Source organism: Mus pahari, chromosome 10 (genome assembly GCF_900095145.1).
Source record: "Mus pahari chromosome 10, PAHARI_EIJ_v1.1, whole genome shotgun sequence".
NCBI classification, from domain to species: Eukaryota; Metazoa; Chordata; class Mammalia; order Rodentia; family Muridae; genus Mus; species Mus pahari.
In genome coordinates, this window is record NC_034599.1 from 5,213,603 (window position 1) to 5,229,016 (window position 15,414).

At 42.0% G+C, this 15,414-nt stretch overlaps 1 protein-coding gene across 4 annotated transcripts in view; it reads right to left on the reverse strand.

Moving 5' to 3' along the window:
• The window catches only part of Arhgap42 (Rho GTPase activating protein 42), a 243,793-nt gene that overhangs the window by 169,143 nt on the left and 59,236 nt on the right, over window positions 1-15,414 (reverse strand). For all 4 annotated transcript variants that reach the window (XM_029543298.1, XM_029543297.1, XM_021206545.2 and 1 more), the window contains exon 2: window positions 14,950-15,045. In XM_029543298.1, coding sequence (XP_029399158.1) covers window positions 14,950-15,045 — 96 coding nt within the window. The remainder of the gene's footprint in view (window positions 1-14,949; window positions 15,046-15,414) is intronic.

Consider the following 15,414-nt stretch of genomic DNA (forward strand, 5'->3'; position numbering starts at 1 on the left):
TCCAACCAGGTCACACCTATTCCAACCAGGCCACACCTCCAGATGGTGCCACACCCTGGTCCAAGAATATACAAACCATTACACCTGGGTTCTGGTATCCCTGAGGTTTGCAAGCACCTACATCACTAAGCAGGTCTACCAGTGTGCATGGTTACCATGCCTATACATCTGGGCTGAGACCTGTAATTCATGACCAAATCTATCATCCTCCATGCTTTTCTAGTCCAACTGGACACTCTCGACCATTAACATCTGAGCTCCAAAGTTAAAAAAAAAAAAAAAAAAGCAAAAACTTGACCTCTAAAGGGGACCTCCTAAGGACTGGGGAAGTAGCTCAGATAGGGCAGTCCTTTCTAGTGAGCATAAGCCCTGGGTGGTGTCCACCCAACCACCTTAGCCCACAGCAGCATAAAGCCAGCCTGGTGGTGAACACCTGGAATCCCAGCAGCACTTGGGAGATGAAGGCACAAGTGTCTGAAGAGTCATTTTCAGCTACATAGGGAATTTTAGGCCAGCCTGGGACACGTGAGACAATCGCTGAGAGAGAGAGAAAGACAGACAGACAGAAAGATGGGGGGAGTTTGCTGTTACTGCTCCGTATTATCAGTATTACTTATAAAAATTGAGGAAATATTCTTTTCTTCAAGAAAAAGGTAACAACGAATGTACAGAAATAACACTCTGCTATATATTCAATGCTCTTTTGTTTAGTAAACTCTTTGATAATACCTACTTTAAAAGTACCAAGCAGGGGCTGGAGAGATGACTCAGTATATAAGAGCATTTGCTGCTCTTGCTGAGGACCTGAATTTTGTTCCCAGGGAACATGTGGCAGCTCACAACCTCCTGTAACTTTGGGTCCAAGGTCTTTCGATCACAAGCTCTGCACTCTGCTGGTACACATATGTGTGTGCAAAACAAACACATAAAATAAAACAAATAAAACTTAGAAAAGAGAAAATGCCCAACAAAGGAAGTGTGTTGGAGAGGTTCCGTTATATGAGTGTGTGTGCTAGTTTTTGTACATGTTTGTTATATGTGATTTATACAAAAGAGCAAATTTTCACAGTGAATGTGTAGGAATATGAAAAGAACAACATTTCAATGCCACGGAATTAACCTGAGCTTCAGCTGAGTTTTCCCAGGCCATCATACATTCTGTGAGTTTCCATGAAATCTGCAAAGATCCTTCAGTTGCAATCTTGCCCAGGGTTGTGCCTATCAAGCCCACAAGTCATAGACTCTGGTTTCGTTCCAAACACAGCAAGATGCTAACAAAACTCAAGAACTTCATGGAACTTGTTGCCTTGTTTCTGGTGCTACACCAACTGTCTAATTTAATGTCCACACATGATATGAAGCATTCGCTTCATTTCATACAGGAGGAAGAACAGAAGGCTTAAAGGTGGGACAGCTTGCCCCACAGCCCCAGAACAACAAATGAGTGACAAAGTAGGTATTTAACTTGATCAATTCCACACCCTTCCAGCCAACCATGACTGCAAGGCTGTGGGGACAACAGTGCCAGCCTGCTACCCTGCCAGGTTACAAGAGAGAGTTGTCATCTTTAAAGGTGACAATCCTGAGGCAATTGCTCACTGAGGGTGACTAGCCACCAAGGGGGAAGGATGGACCAACCCCTCAGGAACTTGTTGATGACAATCACCCACTTAAATCTAGCACACACACCCTTCTAGGCTTGCTGCCATCAGAACTAACTTCCCACCATGCATTCCTTCACAATCTGCAATGGCATTCCTGCCCCTCAGAGTCTTCCTGCAGCCCCCTTCACGTCCTCTTCCCTGCCCAGCTTCGCTGTTCCACAGCCTCCCATCAGCTGTAACCTCCTGGCTGTGACCCACAAGGACACTAAAAGTTCAAGCTATCTAACCCCTTTGGCTTGTGTTTCCAGGAATCCTGCTATTCAGCCCTAGTGTACTCCAGATCTTATTTCCCACAGTGGCTATTTCAAAAGAATGTTCCTTCTCGAGAACCCAGCCCAAAATTTCCCTCATTCTCGCCAGATGCCCTGGCGTCCTGTTCCACACAGAGACTTCAGTGAGTCCTGATCAGAACTATCTACTCTTCCATTTCTGGTTCTTCCTCTCTGGAGCTGACAACTCGTGCTCTGAGCCTCTCATTGCACCACAAATGTTGCTTCCTCGTTCCTCCCCTCCCCCTCTTTATACAACCACCTTTCCTTCCTCACACAGTGCCTCCCTTCCTCTCTATTGCAGTGATAAAACATTCCAAGAAAACACAAATTAGAGGAAGAAAATGGTTTATTCTAGCTTACACATTACAGTTCATTACTGAAGGAAGGTAAGACTCAAGCAGGAAACTGAAGCAGAAACTACAGAGGGAGGCCGCTTGCTGGTTCTAAAAGGCTCATAAATTGCTAGCTTTCCTTATACAACCCAGGACCTCCCGTCCAAGGAATGGGACCACCCACTGTGGGCTGAGCTGCCATACATGGATTAACAATCAAGAAATTTCCTAGAGACAGATCAACCTGAGCAGGGCAATCCTTCAACTGAGACCCCACCCTCTTCTCAGGGACCTCTAGCTATGGCTGGGTAACAGTGCACACCAAGCATGCAGTTACTGGTCCTTCCCCTTGATCTACATCCTAACATGAAGCAACCTACTCTCCAAAGGGTGTAGGAGGAGCAAGAACGATGCAGGGTGGATTTAAGGGGACTTAAAACTACTGCTCTGCTCACAATATCTCAAGAAGGAGTCATCCATGAGTACACAAACCTGTCAGATGGGTAAACTGAGGCAAATCAGCTTAACAGCCTTCACGGTCATAAAACTGATGATATACACAGTTATACTTTTTAACTCCAATTTGCTCACTAAAACATAGGCACTTATCCACTTTTGCAGAAGTAACCCCATTTTCCCAAGTCATTATCGGGAGTTTATCAAGTCAAAGTGATGATTGGGAATTTCCAACAAGATGGTTCTTTTGAACCTCAAACAATATGTACCAAGACTTAACTCACAATTAATGTTTCACCCATAGGTACCCATGCCATATAATCACATAAATGTAGCTACAATTCCTCAACAACCCAACTGAATTATCTTCACCTCTTCCCTCTACACATCTGTTCAGCAAATGCTGATCTCTCTCCTCTAAGTGTCTCTGTCCGTACTCAAAAAAAAAAAAAAAAAAAGTCTCACATCAGCATCTGGGACTGTAACCCATTTTAACCTCTGAAGGATGATCATCAATAGGGACCAGGCTGCAGGTCAGAGGTGCAGCATTTGCCCTGCATGCAAAGCACCAGTTCTCCATTCCAAGCATCTCATCAGCACATAAAAATCCTCCTACAAGGCTCCGTTGACTTAGCCACTTTACAGCTCAGCAACTCCGGGTAAAGAAATTCCAACTTTCATACTATAAGCAATATATGTGGCTTCCATGAGGTCGACATAAGCACCTGGTTGCATATATCAATATGGGACACTGGAATTTCTAGCCTGAGTGTTTTGACTTTGAAAATATTAAATATTCTCATATTCTACATTTCTTTTCTTCACATCTGTGCCCCATCTGCATCTCATGTAAGTGTTGAGACCCAGATCAAATGACCTCCTCTATTGCTAAATCCTGGTGTCCCCAGCCTCCAGTCCCTTCTCTAGCTTTGGTATACTCCAAGCAGTTTTGTCTCCACGTCACCTGAAACACTGTGCCCTCCATACCTTTTCAATTTGAAAGTTTTATTTTTTACAATTGTTTTGGTTTTTTAAAGTCCTGGGAAATTTTCACGGCATCCACATCTCTTATGTATTCTATGGGCATACCTGGAACAAAATATTCTCTCAGGCTTCAAATGGAAACAACCAGAATTCCCTCTGAGCATCTGGCCTGTACAGCATTGGTCATTCTACCAGTGTAGTCACAAAGAGCACATCTGGTATCACCCTCACCCTCCTCAACCCAGTTACCACCAAATCACCTTCTGCACAAACAACTGATAGATTAAAGTAGGAATCCTGTCTCTATGACCCTGGGCAGAAGCTAGCAGAGATATTCTAGGGAGACACTCTGGCCTCCCTGTGTTTTCAATCCCCCAACTTTTGTTACTTAATGGATTGATATCAGAGAAGATTGGCCAGGGTGTGATGGGTGGGATCATATACATTGCACAAAAATACAGGATTCTTTCTTCTCTTTCAAAAATGGGTGACTCTTCTCTGCAGATTAGAGGACAGTCTCATCTCCTGAATAAGTTCTATGCCAGCCAGAACTGCATTTGAAGACCCCATCTCAAGAAAAAAAGGAAGAGGTCTTTAAGTTCCATTTTCCTTGACTCTGACTTGAACAAAAAACTGTTTCTATAACAAAAAGTGGAATTAACCAGGTGCCAGGTTTGCTGTTTCCAAAGAAGGGACCAATTGGTCTATCTCACAGTTAAATTTACACATGTTCTAGCCTTCAGTTATGTCTTTCTCTAAATTACAGGATGGCCACAGTCATGGGGAGAAGGAAATTAGATACCTCTTCCCCCAACCCCAGGTCTGGACAAAGTGTAATAAATCCATTTCCCTTTTACAATTTCTCTTTCCTAATTTCTTTTAAAGTACAGAGAAAATAGGTGGTTGGTTATAGACCTAAGTGCCTAGTAACAGCTTCCCACAGCTGAATCAGGCTCCAAGGATCAAGATAAATTCAAGGCTCGGAGACCTCCCAACCTTGGGACATAGACTACTCATTTTATTCTGGTGAAAGGGAATCTGGACATTTCTGAGACTGAAGATAAAATAAAATGGATGTTTTGTGTGAAGCATAAAAGGTTTGAACTACTTTGGCTAAGTAGTAAACAATGTGTAGTATCATAGGCTTATTTTTGTTGAGCCTGGGTCTTAGAGAGCCTGCCATCGAGCTCTACTTAGGATTTGTTGGGGACTAAACTTGGGGGGTTTGTGCATGCTATGCAATCATGAAACTTCACTTTCTGAAACTACTCAGCACTTTGGTACAATCTGTAAAGATCTTTCCTACTTCTGTTATTGAGACTTCTGTTACTGCTCTGAACGCCTCTGTAGGGAAGAGCACCTTCACTTGCAGTCCAAGACTCAAACATGACCTCAAAGCTCTTCTCTACAGCCCCAGATAACCCACCTTGAAGCATACGCTTGATGGAGAAATAGCTCCAAACTACTCCTTTATTTATTGGTCACATAGCCAGGACAGATACCCAGGACTTCTGATTGGAGGTCTGGTAGTCAACTGTGCTCTCCTTTCTAAACTTCTCCCTCTGTGTTGCTTCCTCTCCCTAGTCGTTCGTGGCTGGCAAGTTTATCCATACATTTTCCTCCAACTCCCATGAATTGATTTTTCATCTGTTTTACATGCTAATGTTTCCAAATTGGGACTACAAACCCCTCAGTGCTTTCTAATGATCTACTGAGTAACAAGCAAGTGAATGTATAGTCTGTGCTCATGACAAAGGAGCCTAAGGCTGTAAGTTCAGAATTACATTGTGCTTCAGGGAGCTGCTGCAGTGTTCAGCAAGTGATATTCCTTTAATACACTGATGTTGTAGTACATATCTCCATTAGTAGGAAAAGATCTGAAAGACTATGAAGTTCTATGCAAACCATATGAGGCCCATTTTCAAGATACCAAGATAGTTGTAACACACAGCCTGTGAGGTTCTCATGGTGGCTCTTCACAGTAACATGAGTGTATATAGCAGATATTGACAGTTTGAGCCAGGCTATCCCAGACAATTGTCTTCTGGACCTACACACAGAAAACAGCCAAGTAAAACACTGAGCAAAGCCAGTCTGCAGCAGCGCTCTTACGTTCTCCATGAGGAGGCCACACTACCCTCTGAAAATGCAGACCGTGACCACATGAGCACTCTGAGGTGGCTTCTGAATCTTTAGGTTAACAATTCCCAGCTCCACCTGCCCAGGTCCTTGCACACACCATTTTCACTTGCCATCCTCCCTCCCACCTCAGGTCTTCCATATAGTTTGAAAAGTCCTTTGCAAGCTCTTGGTCTGAAATGTTTGTTCCTCAACTGGTGGTACAATCTGGGGAGGCCACGGAAGCTTCAGGAGGTGGTGACAGTTTAGAGAATAGTTCACCAGGGTTAGGTTGTCAAGGGTTATAGCCTGGTTCTTGATTTGCAACCCTCTCTCTGCTTCATGATCCACTGTGAAGTAAGGAGCCTATGCCATACATTCTTACTACCATGAACTCCACCCACTATGCCTTCCCTGTCAGTCAGACTGGGCTGCCATCTCTTCCCTTCTAAAGGTGAGGGATGCCTTCCCTCATCTGCTAATGCTTCCCTTCAGCTGCTTTAGGCAGCTCTGTCTCTGAGACAGCTTCCTTCCAGATCCCTCCCACCCAGCCAGGACTGATCTATCTTGGATGTGGACTCAGCACAATAGAAGTTGCTCCTTTAGCATTTCTAGTGAACTTGGATTTCATGGTAACTTTTACTGTTGTTTTCCCCAGTGGTAGTATAACTATAAATGACCTAACCCAGTGACGGAACTTCAGTCCTGGCTGCCTGTTAAGTTCTTATGAATAATGAGTTTTACAGACAGGAAATGCAAGCACAGACAAGCTCAGTGGAAAGAAAGCTACAAAGCAGGTTTCTGATTCTAATAGTCCTGCTCTGGCATCTTGCACTGAGAGAAGGCAGGGAAACAACCATCCTATTATTGTCCCCAGTAAGCCATAGCTGCCACCACACTCCCGTGCTTCAAGCAGGCGAGTTTGGGCGAGTCAAGCCAACCATCTTTTTGACTCCTCTGCTCTTGGCTAAGAAAGCAGCAGGAATGTTGGGTAAACAATGGATCTTAGAAGAGATGAGTTTGTATTCACCAAGGTGTGTAGACACTGCACATTGCAGCGTTCTGCATTTTAACTGACCCTGCAGTTATTTCTCTTTTTGCTGAGATTATTTTTGTGACATTGTGTTATCAACCATAGGTGACAGCCTCTCTAAGTAGGCCTACTTAAAGCATGACTTTAACATGTGCTGTGAGGGAAGGAATATTACAACCTTTGAGTCAGCGCCCTACATTCAGACAAAAGCTTGGGTCGTCCTCCATGGCCCTGTCCCCAGGGGATGCACACAGCTTAAAATACAACAGGTAACCCATAACAAAAGAACAGAAAACCAACTTAAATTCTGCTTTGAATTTTTTTTACGTTTACAAACATTAAGAAACACACGTTTCTAACACATATGTAAGAATCATATGCATCTGCAAAAATGTGTAGGTGCCTGCTTATGTATAAAGTACTTCCTCAAATTTAGAATACCATACCTTAAAAATCATATTGGACATGTCTAAATATAAGAAATGGTCTCACTGGATGTCCCAAGTTAGTCTTGTGTCCACTGCCTAAGTAGCTAGTCATACTAACTAGGCCACCATGCATGATTAGTTTGCTTTTAGTGTGACCATAAAGTTCTGTTTAGCTAGCTTTGAGATGCTTATTTCTTTGAAGGTTTAGGAGGCACTGCAGGGAGGCCAGCCATTCAACAAATAGTATGTATTGATTACAAACAGCACTTCAGAGCACTAAGAAAGTGCAGAAACTGGGGTCTAACTTATTTCCTTGAAACAGCTAGGGAAGACAGCTGGAGCCTCAGTAGAATAAAATTAAACTACTTTTAGCAGAATAAATCCATGAAAGAGAGATGGCTTCAGGGGACTCATGCATATCAATAAGATAAAAAAATAATTAAACAAAATAACAACAAAACCACCTTTTATTCAGGCTTGTGACACTGGAAGTTTTCCAAGTCATATTCTTTTATTGAACCCTGAAATTAAGAAAAATAACTAATTTTTAAACTTCAAACAAATGCCAGTTTCTTAAAATACACATGAGCCAAGGCTAATGACCCAAGGCCTTGAGAGAATTTATATGTCAAGGCCCTCCTAGGCTACACAGAGAGCTGCAGACCAGTGTGCACTACGTGAGAACTTGTCGAAAAGAAAATAAACCTATTAAGGTAAGTCAAAATAAATAAAATATAAATCTGACAACATGATCTTACTAAAGTAGCACTCTTGCACTAACTTAGAGTTCCCTGCTAGGCCATGCTCTGCTTTTTCCAGCATTATTTGTGGGTGGTTTCTGCTAGGTTACAAAAATAGGGGTGACTTTAAAAAAAGGAGAAATGGAAAACAATAATTCAATTGTCTGACTGAGAGCTATTAAAGAGTAAAATATGCTTCCTTCAGAGTTCAAAAGAAAATGTTATTTGTATAAACAATCGAGACTTTTGGAACTGTTCCACTTTTGGGATGCTTCCTGATTCACATAACTACACTTAAGTGGACTGTAATGATGGTTTGCCAAACCTGACAGACTGTCTTTCAAATCAGCAAATGAGGAGGGATTTTTTTTCCTTAAATTTAATAAAATATCAGAGATCTCTTTAGAAAACTTGCACTTCATAGTATCATTGTTTTTGGTTTATGACATTGTTTAAAAAGAGATCTCAAATCAAGTAGCAAGCAGAGGCCCAAGCAGTCAAAAATTGCCCAAGAAAAGTTTCAAGGCTACAGAGAGCTCCACTTGATGAGCCCTGCTGTAATTTAACAATCCTAAGAGCAATTGTATGGGTGCTGGTATATTGGTGAGTATTTAAAGAAAACAGTAAGGGTTTTCTTAACCACTAGTTTGTTTGGAAGAAAAGTGGGTTCTTAAGTAGAAGACATTCTGGATTTATAATAGGTCAATTATCTGTATTATTTTTCTTCATGTGTATGTGCCTGTAGTGTCTCTGTGTGTGTACTCATGTGTGTGTGTGCATGCTCATGCACATGTGTATGTCTGCATGTGCAAGCCCCAAGGTTAATGTTAGGAATGTTCTACACCACTCTTTTTTTTTTTTTTTTTTTTTTTTTTTTTTGGCTTTTCGAGACGGGGTTTCTCTGTGTAACCCTGGCTGTCCTGGAACTCACTCTGTAGACCAGGCTGGCCTCGAACTCAGAAATCTGCCTGCCTCTGCCTCCCAAGTGCTGGGATTAAAGGTATGCGCCGCCACCACCACGCCCAGCCTCTACACCACTCTTAACACTATTTTCTTTGAGGCAGGGTTTTTCCATTGACCCGAGCACTTGGCAAGTTTCTTTAGCCGACTTTCTCTGAGATGCACCTTCTGCATCTTCTGAGGCTGGAACTTCATTTCTGTGGGATTTGGGCGCTGGAACACTCTTGTTTGTGTAGCAAGCATTTTAGCTGAGGAGCCGTCTCCTCAGCATATGTCTGTTAGCCTTCGTCAATGGCAGCTCTCTGTCTCTAAGTGTTTCTACCCTACATAAGAATTCCCTCACAATACAGTGCAAATAGCTGGTCAAACTGAAACTTTTTCCAACTGCCTCACTGAGAAATGCCTTCACTTGACGCCCTCAGACCAATCTTCCAGGATCACTTGGGCTCCTGACTTTAATTCACTATTGAGTTCCTTTGCTGCTGTACCACATGGGCAGACCTTCTGTCCCAAGGAGATATCAAACAATACATATTTATACTTGGATAAAGCATTGTTGATTCAAACACACCCACTAAGCTGGGTGTGGTGCTACACACCTGTAATCTCAACACTTGGGAGGTGTTGGCAGGCAGATTCAGACCTCAAGGTTATTCTTAGCCACATAGCAAGTTCAAGACCAGCATAGAGTATATGAGACCCTTCTCAAACAAAAATAGCACCAGGGACATAACTCAGGAGGTGAAGCTATTAGGGAAATGGCTTAGCAGGTAAAGCATTTTGCCTTATAAGTCTGAGGATCCAAGTTCAATCTCCGGGACCAAGAAAAGGTGGAATAAGAGAACCAATTCCACAATGTCATACTCTGATAGAAAATGTAAATGTTTATCTTAAATTTAACAGTTGAAGCCTTGTTTTTCACCATAGTTTCCTGAAGACAGAAAAAATGAACCAAAACTATGTAGGACCATCCAAAACAATGCCAGATATATAACAAAGCTTGGTACAGGTTCAACTCCTCCATGAAAGCAAATACATATAATATGTACTGTATTGTCATGGGTATCTTGCTTTTGAAGGCAACAAACAGGTTCTTCATTCTAGACAAGTAGATGATAATGACCCTCATTACTCTGAGTACACATTTGCACTCAAAACCTAGTTAAATACAGGAAGAGAAATATACTAATCAGATCAGAAATAGCTAGACGGTTATCACAAAAACGCGTTCTACTCTGAGTCACCCAACTGTTTGGCTTCTTTCTCCATTAAGGATTTGGCATGAACCTTAGTTGGCAGGTGGCTTTTAGTTACCTGTCTCCAACACAAGTGTTCTATTTAGGTGTGTCTAACTGAATGACATCTTCACTTAAAACATTTACTAGCAAACTGACTCTTCCTGATAAATGTCTAACTCTTGAATGCAAGTGTTACCTCTTCCCAGACTTCCCTAGGAGTCCCTGAAAGATATCCACAGGACACTGTACCCTTACCAAAGCTGTTTATGCACAACCACACATGCACTGCAAGATGCTTTCCAGGATTGCTTAGAACAAATAAACTTTGCCTAGCTCAGCTTGACTAAAAACATCTAGACATACACACACACACACACACACACACACACACACACACATATATATATATATATATATATATANTTTCAAGGGCTAGAGAGATGGCTCAGTGGTAGAACATTTGCAGCTCAAGAACTAGCTCAGCTTGACTAAAAATATCTAGACATACACACACACACACACACACACACACACACACACATGAACTCAGGAATTATTTCAAGGGCTAGAGAGATGGCTCAGTGGTAGAACATTTGCAGCTCAAGAGTGAGGATCTGAGTTTAAATGAGCAGAGGCAATGTAAAAGCTCTGCCCAGTAATAAGTGTGAACTTATAATCCTAGAACACTGCAGTTAGATGAAAGGCAGAGACAAGAGAATCCTCAGAAGCTACAGGCCATCTAGCATGCAGTATTCAGATGCAAACAATGAAAAATCTTATCTCAAATAAGCTGAAGGCCAGGACCAGCATTGAGATTGTCTTCTGACCCCTATATGTGCATGATGGCCTGTGTTCACACATGTTCATGCAAGTTCACACACTTACTCACACACACTCAAACATGCAAACACATACATGCATCATATGCACAAGAATATTAAATTTTATTTTAAATTGTAAGTGCTAAATAGAGTAACAAATCAGAGTAATTTGCGTGATCTGTCTTCAGTATGAATGGAGTAAACACTAAAATAGTATATGAAAATGCACAGAATTCATTATCCTATGCACTCAAGTGATTAATTAACTTTGTAAGACTACCCATCACAGAGGTAGGTTCACAGTAATATCTTTGAACTTTCAAATATTCAAACCAAATCACCGTAAACAGAGTTTTCAATAGAATAAGACTGTTTTCTGTATACAAACCCTTTTATTCCTACTAGTCTTAAAGGTGTGTATATAACTCCTGTTGGAATATGGTCAGTCCCAGCATGTGTGGGTACCAGGAATACAATTGCAAAGGCTACTGTTTTTGCAGTAATTGGAAAATATTACCGCATAGTAATAGATCATAGCAAAATAACTGTGCACTTTGTTCCTAACCTACCCTATAAATACATCACATAAGAGAGAGGTTGACACCACCCACCATACTAACTTCTAAGCTCCAGTTTCCTAGCTCAGCCTTCTTACCTCAGAACTACTAAGTGGTCCACAAGCATGCGATTTGAACAGCAGTTAGAAAGCTATCTGAATGGACTCAGCAAGCTGCTTCCACTCACCCAGTGCTACATGCAGCAGGAAGCCAGTGAGCGCAAGCAAAAGCCCACAGCTCACCTATCCTTGGTGCAGAGGAACAATGGCTTCTAACAGTTTTGGGTGAGAAGGTGTATGCATAATAGAAGGCTCTATTTGGAACTTCAGCACAGGAGTTTCCCCAAGAAGTCCCCACTGGGTCCTGCATGAGTAATTCCAGTTTGCTTTGTTCCAAACTGTGTCACACTGGCAATCAATAGCAAAAAAATAAATAAAAATTTAAAAAATTAAAAAATAATAATTAAAAAAAATGTCCAAAGGGTATGAGTGTAGGCAGAAGGTGGGGGTTTACATGCTGGATACTGAGCAGACCTCCCCAGAATAGCTTTCACAGACTGAGGAGCTGGGCTGCCATGTAAAGGCACCTCCTTTTCCATAATCAAGGCCTGACGATGTCTCCTTCCACCATGGGCACATGAGAATCCTGCCGTCCTGCCTCAGGCTCCCACTCCTCACAATGGAAAGCCTGACACCACCACCGTGTGTCCAAATCACCTTACACATTGCTCACCGAGGGGAGATTGCTCTGCTGCCACTGTCAATCCATCAGATTTTACATGTATGCCATGGGTCAGTCTCAAGACGATTGTGGCTGGAGCTGCCTTGGCCATTCATCAGTGGCTGATGAAACACAGCTTGCTCCTCTCTTTCTCTGTCTCTCTCCCTTCTTCCCTTCACCCCTCTCTGGTTTTTGTTTTGAGACTGGGCCTGTCCTGTGTAGACCAGATTGACTTCAAATTCACAGAGATTTACTAGCTTCTTCCTTTCTTCCAAGTGCTAAAGGCATTCACCACCACTCTCAGCTCTGTCTCTATTATACTCCTCTTTTGTTGAACTAGAGAAAAAAGAGACTAAATAAAAAAACTTGCCGTGGAGCTTCAGTGAGTTTGGGATAGGATATGAAGTGTCGTACCTTCCCCTGCAGAACTGGAGCTCCTGAGAGCATGACAGGACCCCCCCTTCTACCTCAGGAGCCTCACATCTCAGACTGGGGTATGCATCTCTCTCAGTCCCCTGCCCAGGGAAATGTACTGGAATAATCTCATAATTCTCATCTGTCAGAGATTAATCAATATGTTCTATTACCACAGAATTGATTTTAAAATCTTTAGACTGCATTTGGAGGCTAAGTTATAAGATATACAAGTTGTGTGATTGACATAAATTAATTTACTATATTTTTATGTTAGTTGTTATCAGTGGTTATAGAAATAATTTCTGCCTATAAGAAATCACTTTACTCAGGACTGGGAACATAGCTCAGTGGTCAAACTCAGTGAAAGTCTCTGCGTTCCATCTTCAGTAGCACAAACACACAGAGGTGATGTAAAATTAGTAAGCAGCGTTTCCTCCTTCATTACCCTCACCTCATCTCTCATCTATTATATTATCCCCAGAGCCTTTAAACAGAATATAATTACATATTGGCAGCTGACATTAAGCCTTTGCCTACTGGGCAATGCATGCCTTTCCAATCTAATCTGGAAGCAAGCAGAACACAGCATTGTATGTTTAGTTAATACTGGAAAGAGTCAAGCAGATGAGCGATCAAGTTCCCCACTAGCCTGGGAAGTTACCTGCCTGCCTGGAAGGCTGTGAAGTGTGTGGCTAAGACCCTGCCTCTGCAGTGCCCACATTCCTCAAGTGTGACTTCCAGAGAAGCCTTAGCAAATGCTTGTTCGAACGGTACAGGCTATATGGACAGCTGTTACCTGCACTCTTAGCAGTGATAGTGAGAGAAAATCTGGAGCAACCTGTATGTACTCAAGACACCATTTTTTTAATTTTCATAAGCTCATGTGTATAACCTGATGGAATAAAGCCACCAAATTAAATGGTGCCTGTACAGACTCAGCAGTATTTGCATAATCTTTTGCAAAGGAAAAACTGCTAATTATGTGTGCTTCATTCTATTAGAAACACACAGAAAACTGAAAGCTTCTTAAATCATATCTCCAAAAGACTATCTCTGCTGAGGTTAGCCTAAGTCAAATGCCAAGACACATAAAGGAGCCTTGCTTTTGTATTCACAGAACTAGTTTTATAACAGTAAAAACTAATACAATTACTTGAGTATTGTTTGCCTAAATAGTGAAGCTTGTGTGTTATTATTCTCCTAGTAATATAGTCTAGGCTTTATCTGGCTGTGTTGGCTGTATGAGTTTACAACACAAATGTAAAGAAGCCAGAAGCAACTGGGAGAGCGTACTCTGAGCATATCGACAACTTAGTGTATGATCTCCATCAATGTAACAAGAAAAGTGCCCAGACAGTTCCAGAGGATGAGAACCCGACCATTCCTGCTCATCCTTCCCACTCACTCTAAGGATACAGGAAGGGCCTGGTTGTTTGATGTTCATACAGCAAGCAGGCCTCTCCTCACTCCCTATGGATTCCCCAACAGTCATAGGTGAGCCACTTTCCAAGCCAGACTGAAGCAAGAACCACCATCTACAAACCCAGGCACCAGCCATGACCATGTGTCCCTCACACTCCTAAACATAGCTTACCAAGTAAGCACTGGCTTGCCTAGCATCCATAAAGCCTTGGCTTTCATCCCAATACCATGTAAACCAGGAATTTAAAGTCACCTTGCCTACCTAGTAAGTTGAAGGAAATCTGGTATATGTGAGACCTGGTGTCAAAAATTTTCCAAAAATGAAACATACTTTCTGCCTGAGAGTTGTTGAACCATAATCTGTTAGAACACTATTTCAATACATCATGACTAAATGTGCTTTGTTTTCTTTCTAAACAAATGCTAGTGTTAGCCAAGAATTCAGTATTGATGCAAGAAAAATGAAAGATAGCTCTTAAATCCTATACCACGTATATTGAGTACATGCTCAGCCTGTGTTTGAAGACAGAGGGAAACGCTGTTATCACTATCTTCTCAAAGTGCTGACCTCAGTTGGAATGATTAAGTAATTTCCCCACGGGGGGGGGGGGGGGAGAGTCAATTTGGAAATGATTTGTAATGTATTTTCACAGAAACTCAAAATCACACCTTCAGTTGTATTAAATTCAGAGGCTATTCTAAATATTTATGATTTAGAAATGTGCGGTGTCTGTGTGGTTTCAATGAGAACACTACCTGCAGTCAGCACGTGGACTCCAGTACTCACCAATACTAATTTCATCATCAGTTTCTGCATCTCCAATACACTCAAACTGGAAGTCTTGCAGAGACTGGGAAAACTTCTGTACAGCCATGGACAGATCTGCAGTGAAGAGAGACCCGTCATGAGGTGAGGTACTTCAGAAAATCAAAGGAAAACATGGTTTTAAAAAAATACGAGCTTGGTGAATTGAAGAAAATGTAAGGAGACTACTAAATAGCTACATGCTTCAGGGTCTGAAACTGCCCTTTGACCCTTCAAGACAAGAGTGAGGCCAGTAAACTACCTGGAAGTCTCTATCAGGGAATGGCCACTCGCACATCATAAATGAGACAGTTATTTGAAAACAGAAGGAATTCAGGAGAGGTGACTAGCAAGGCTGAGAAGAAGCTGAATGGTGGATAGAAGAGCTCCACGTACTCTGTGAGAAAGGTAGGAATGGGTTTTACCCAGTCGATTACTGGTTTAGGT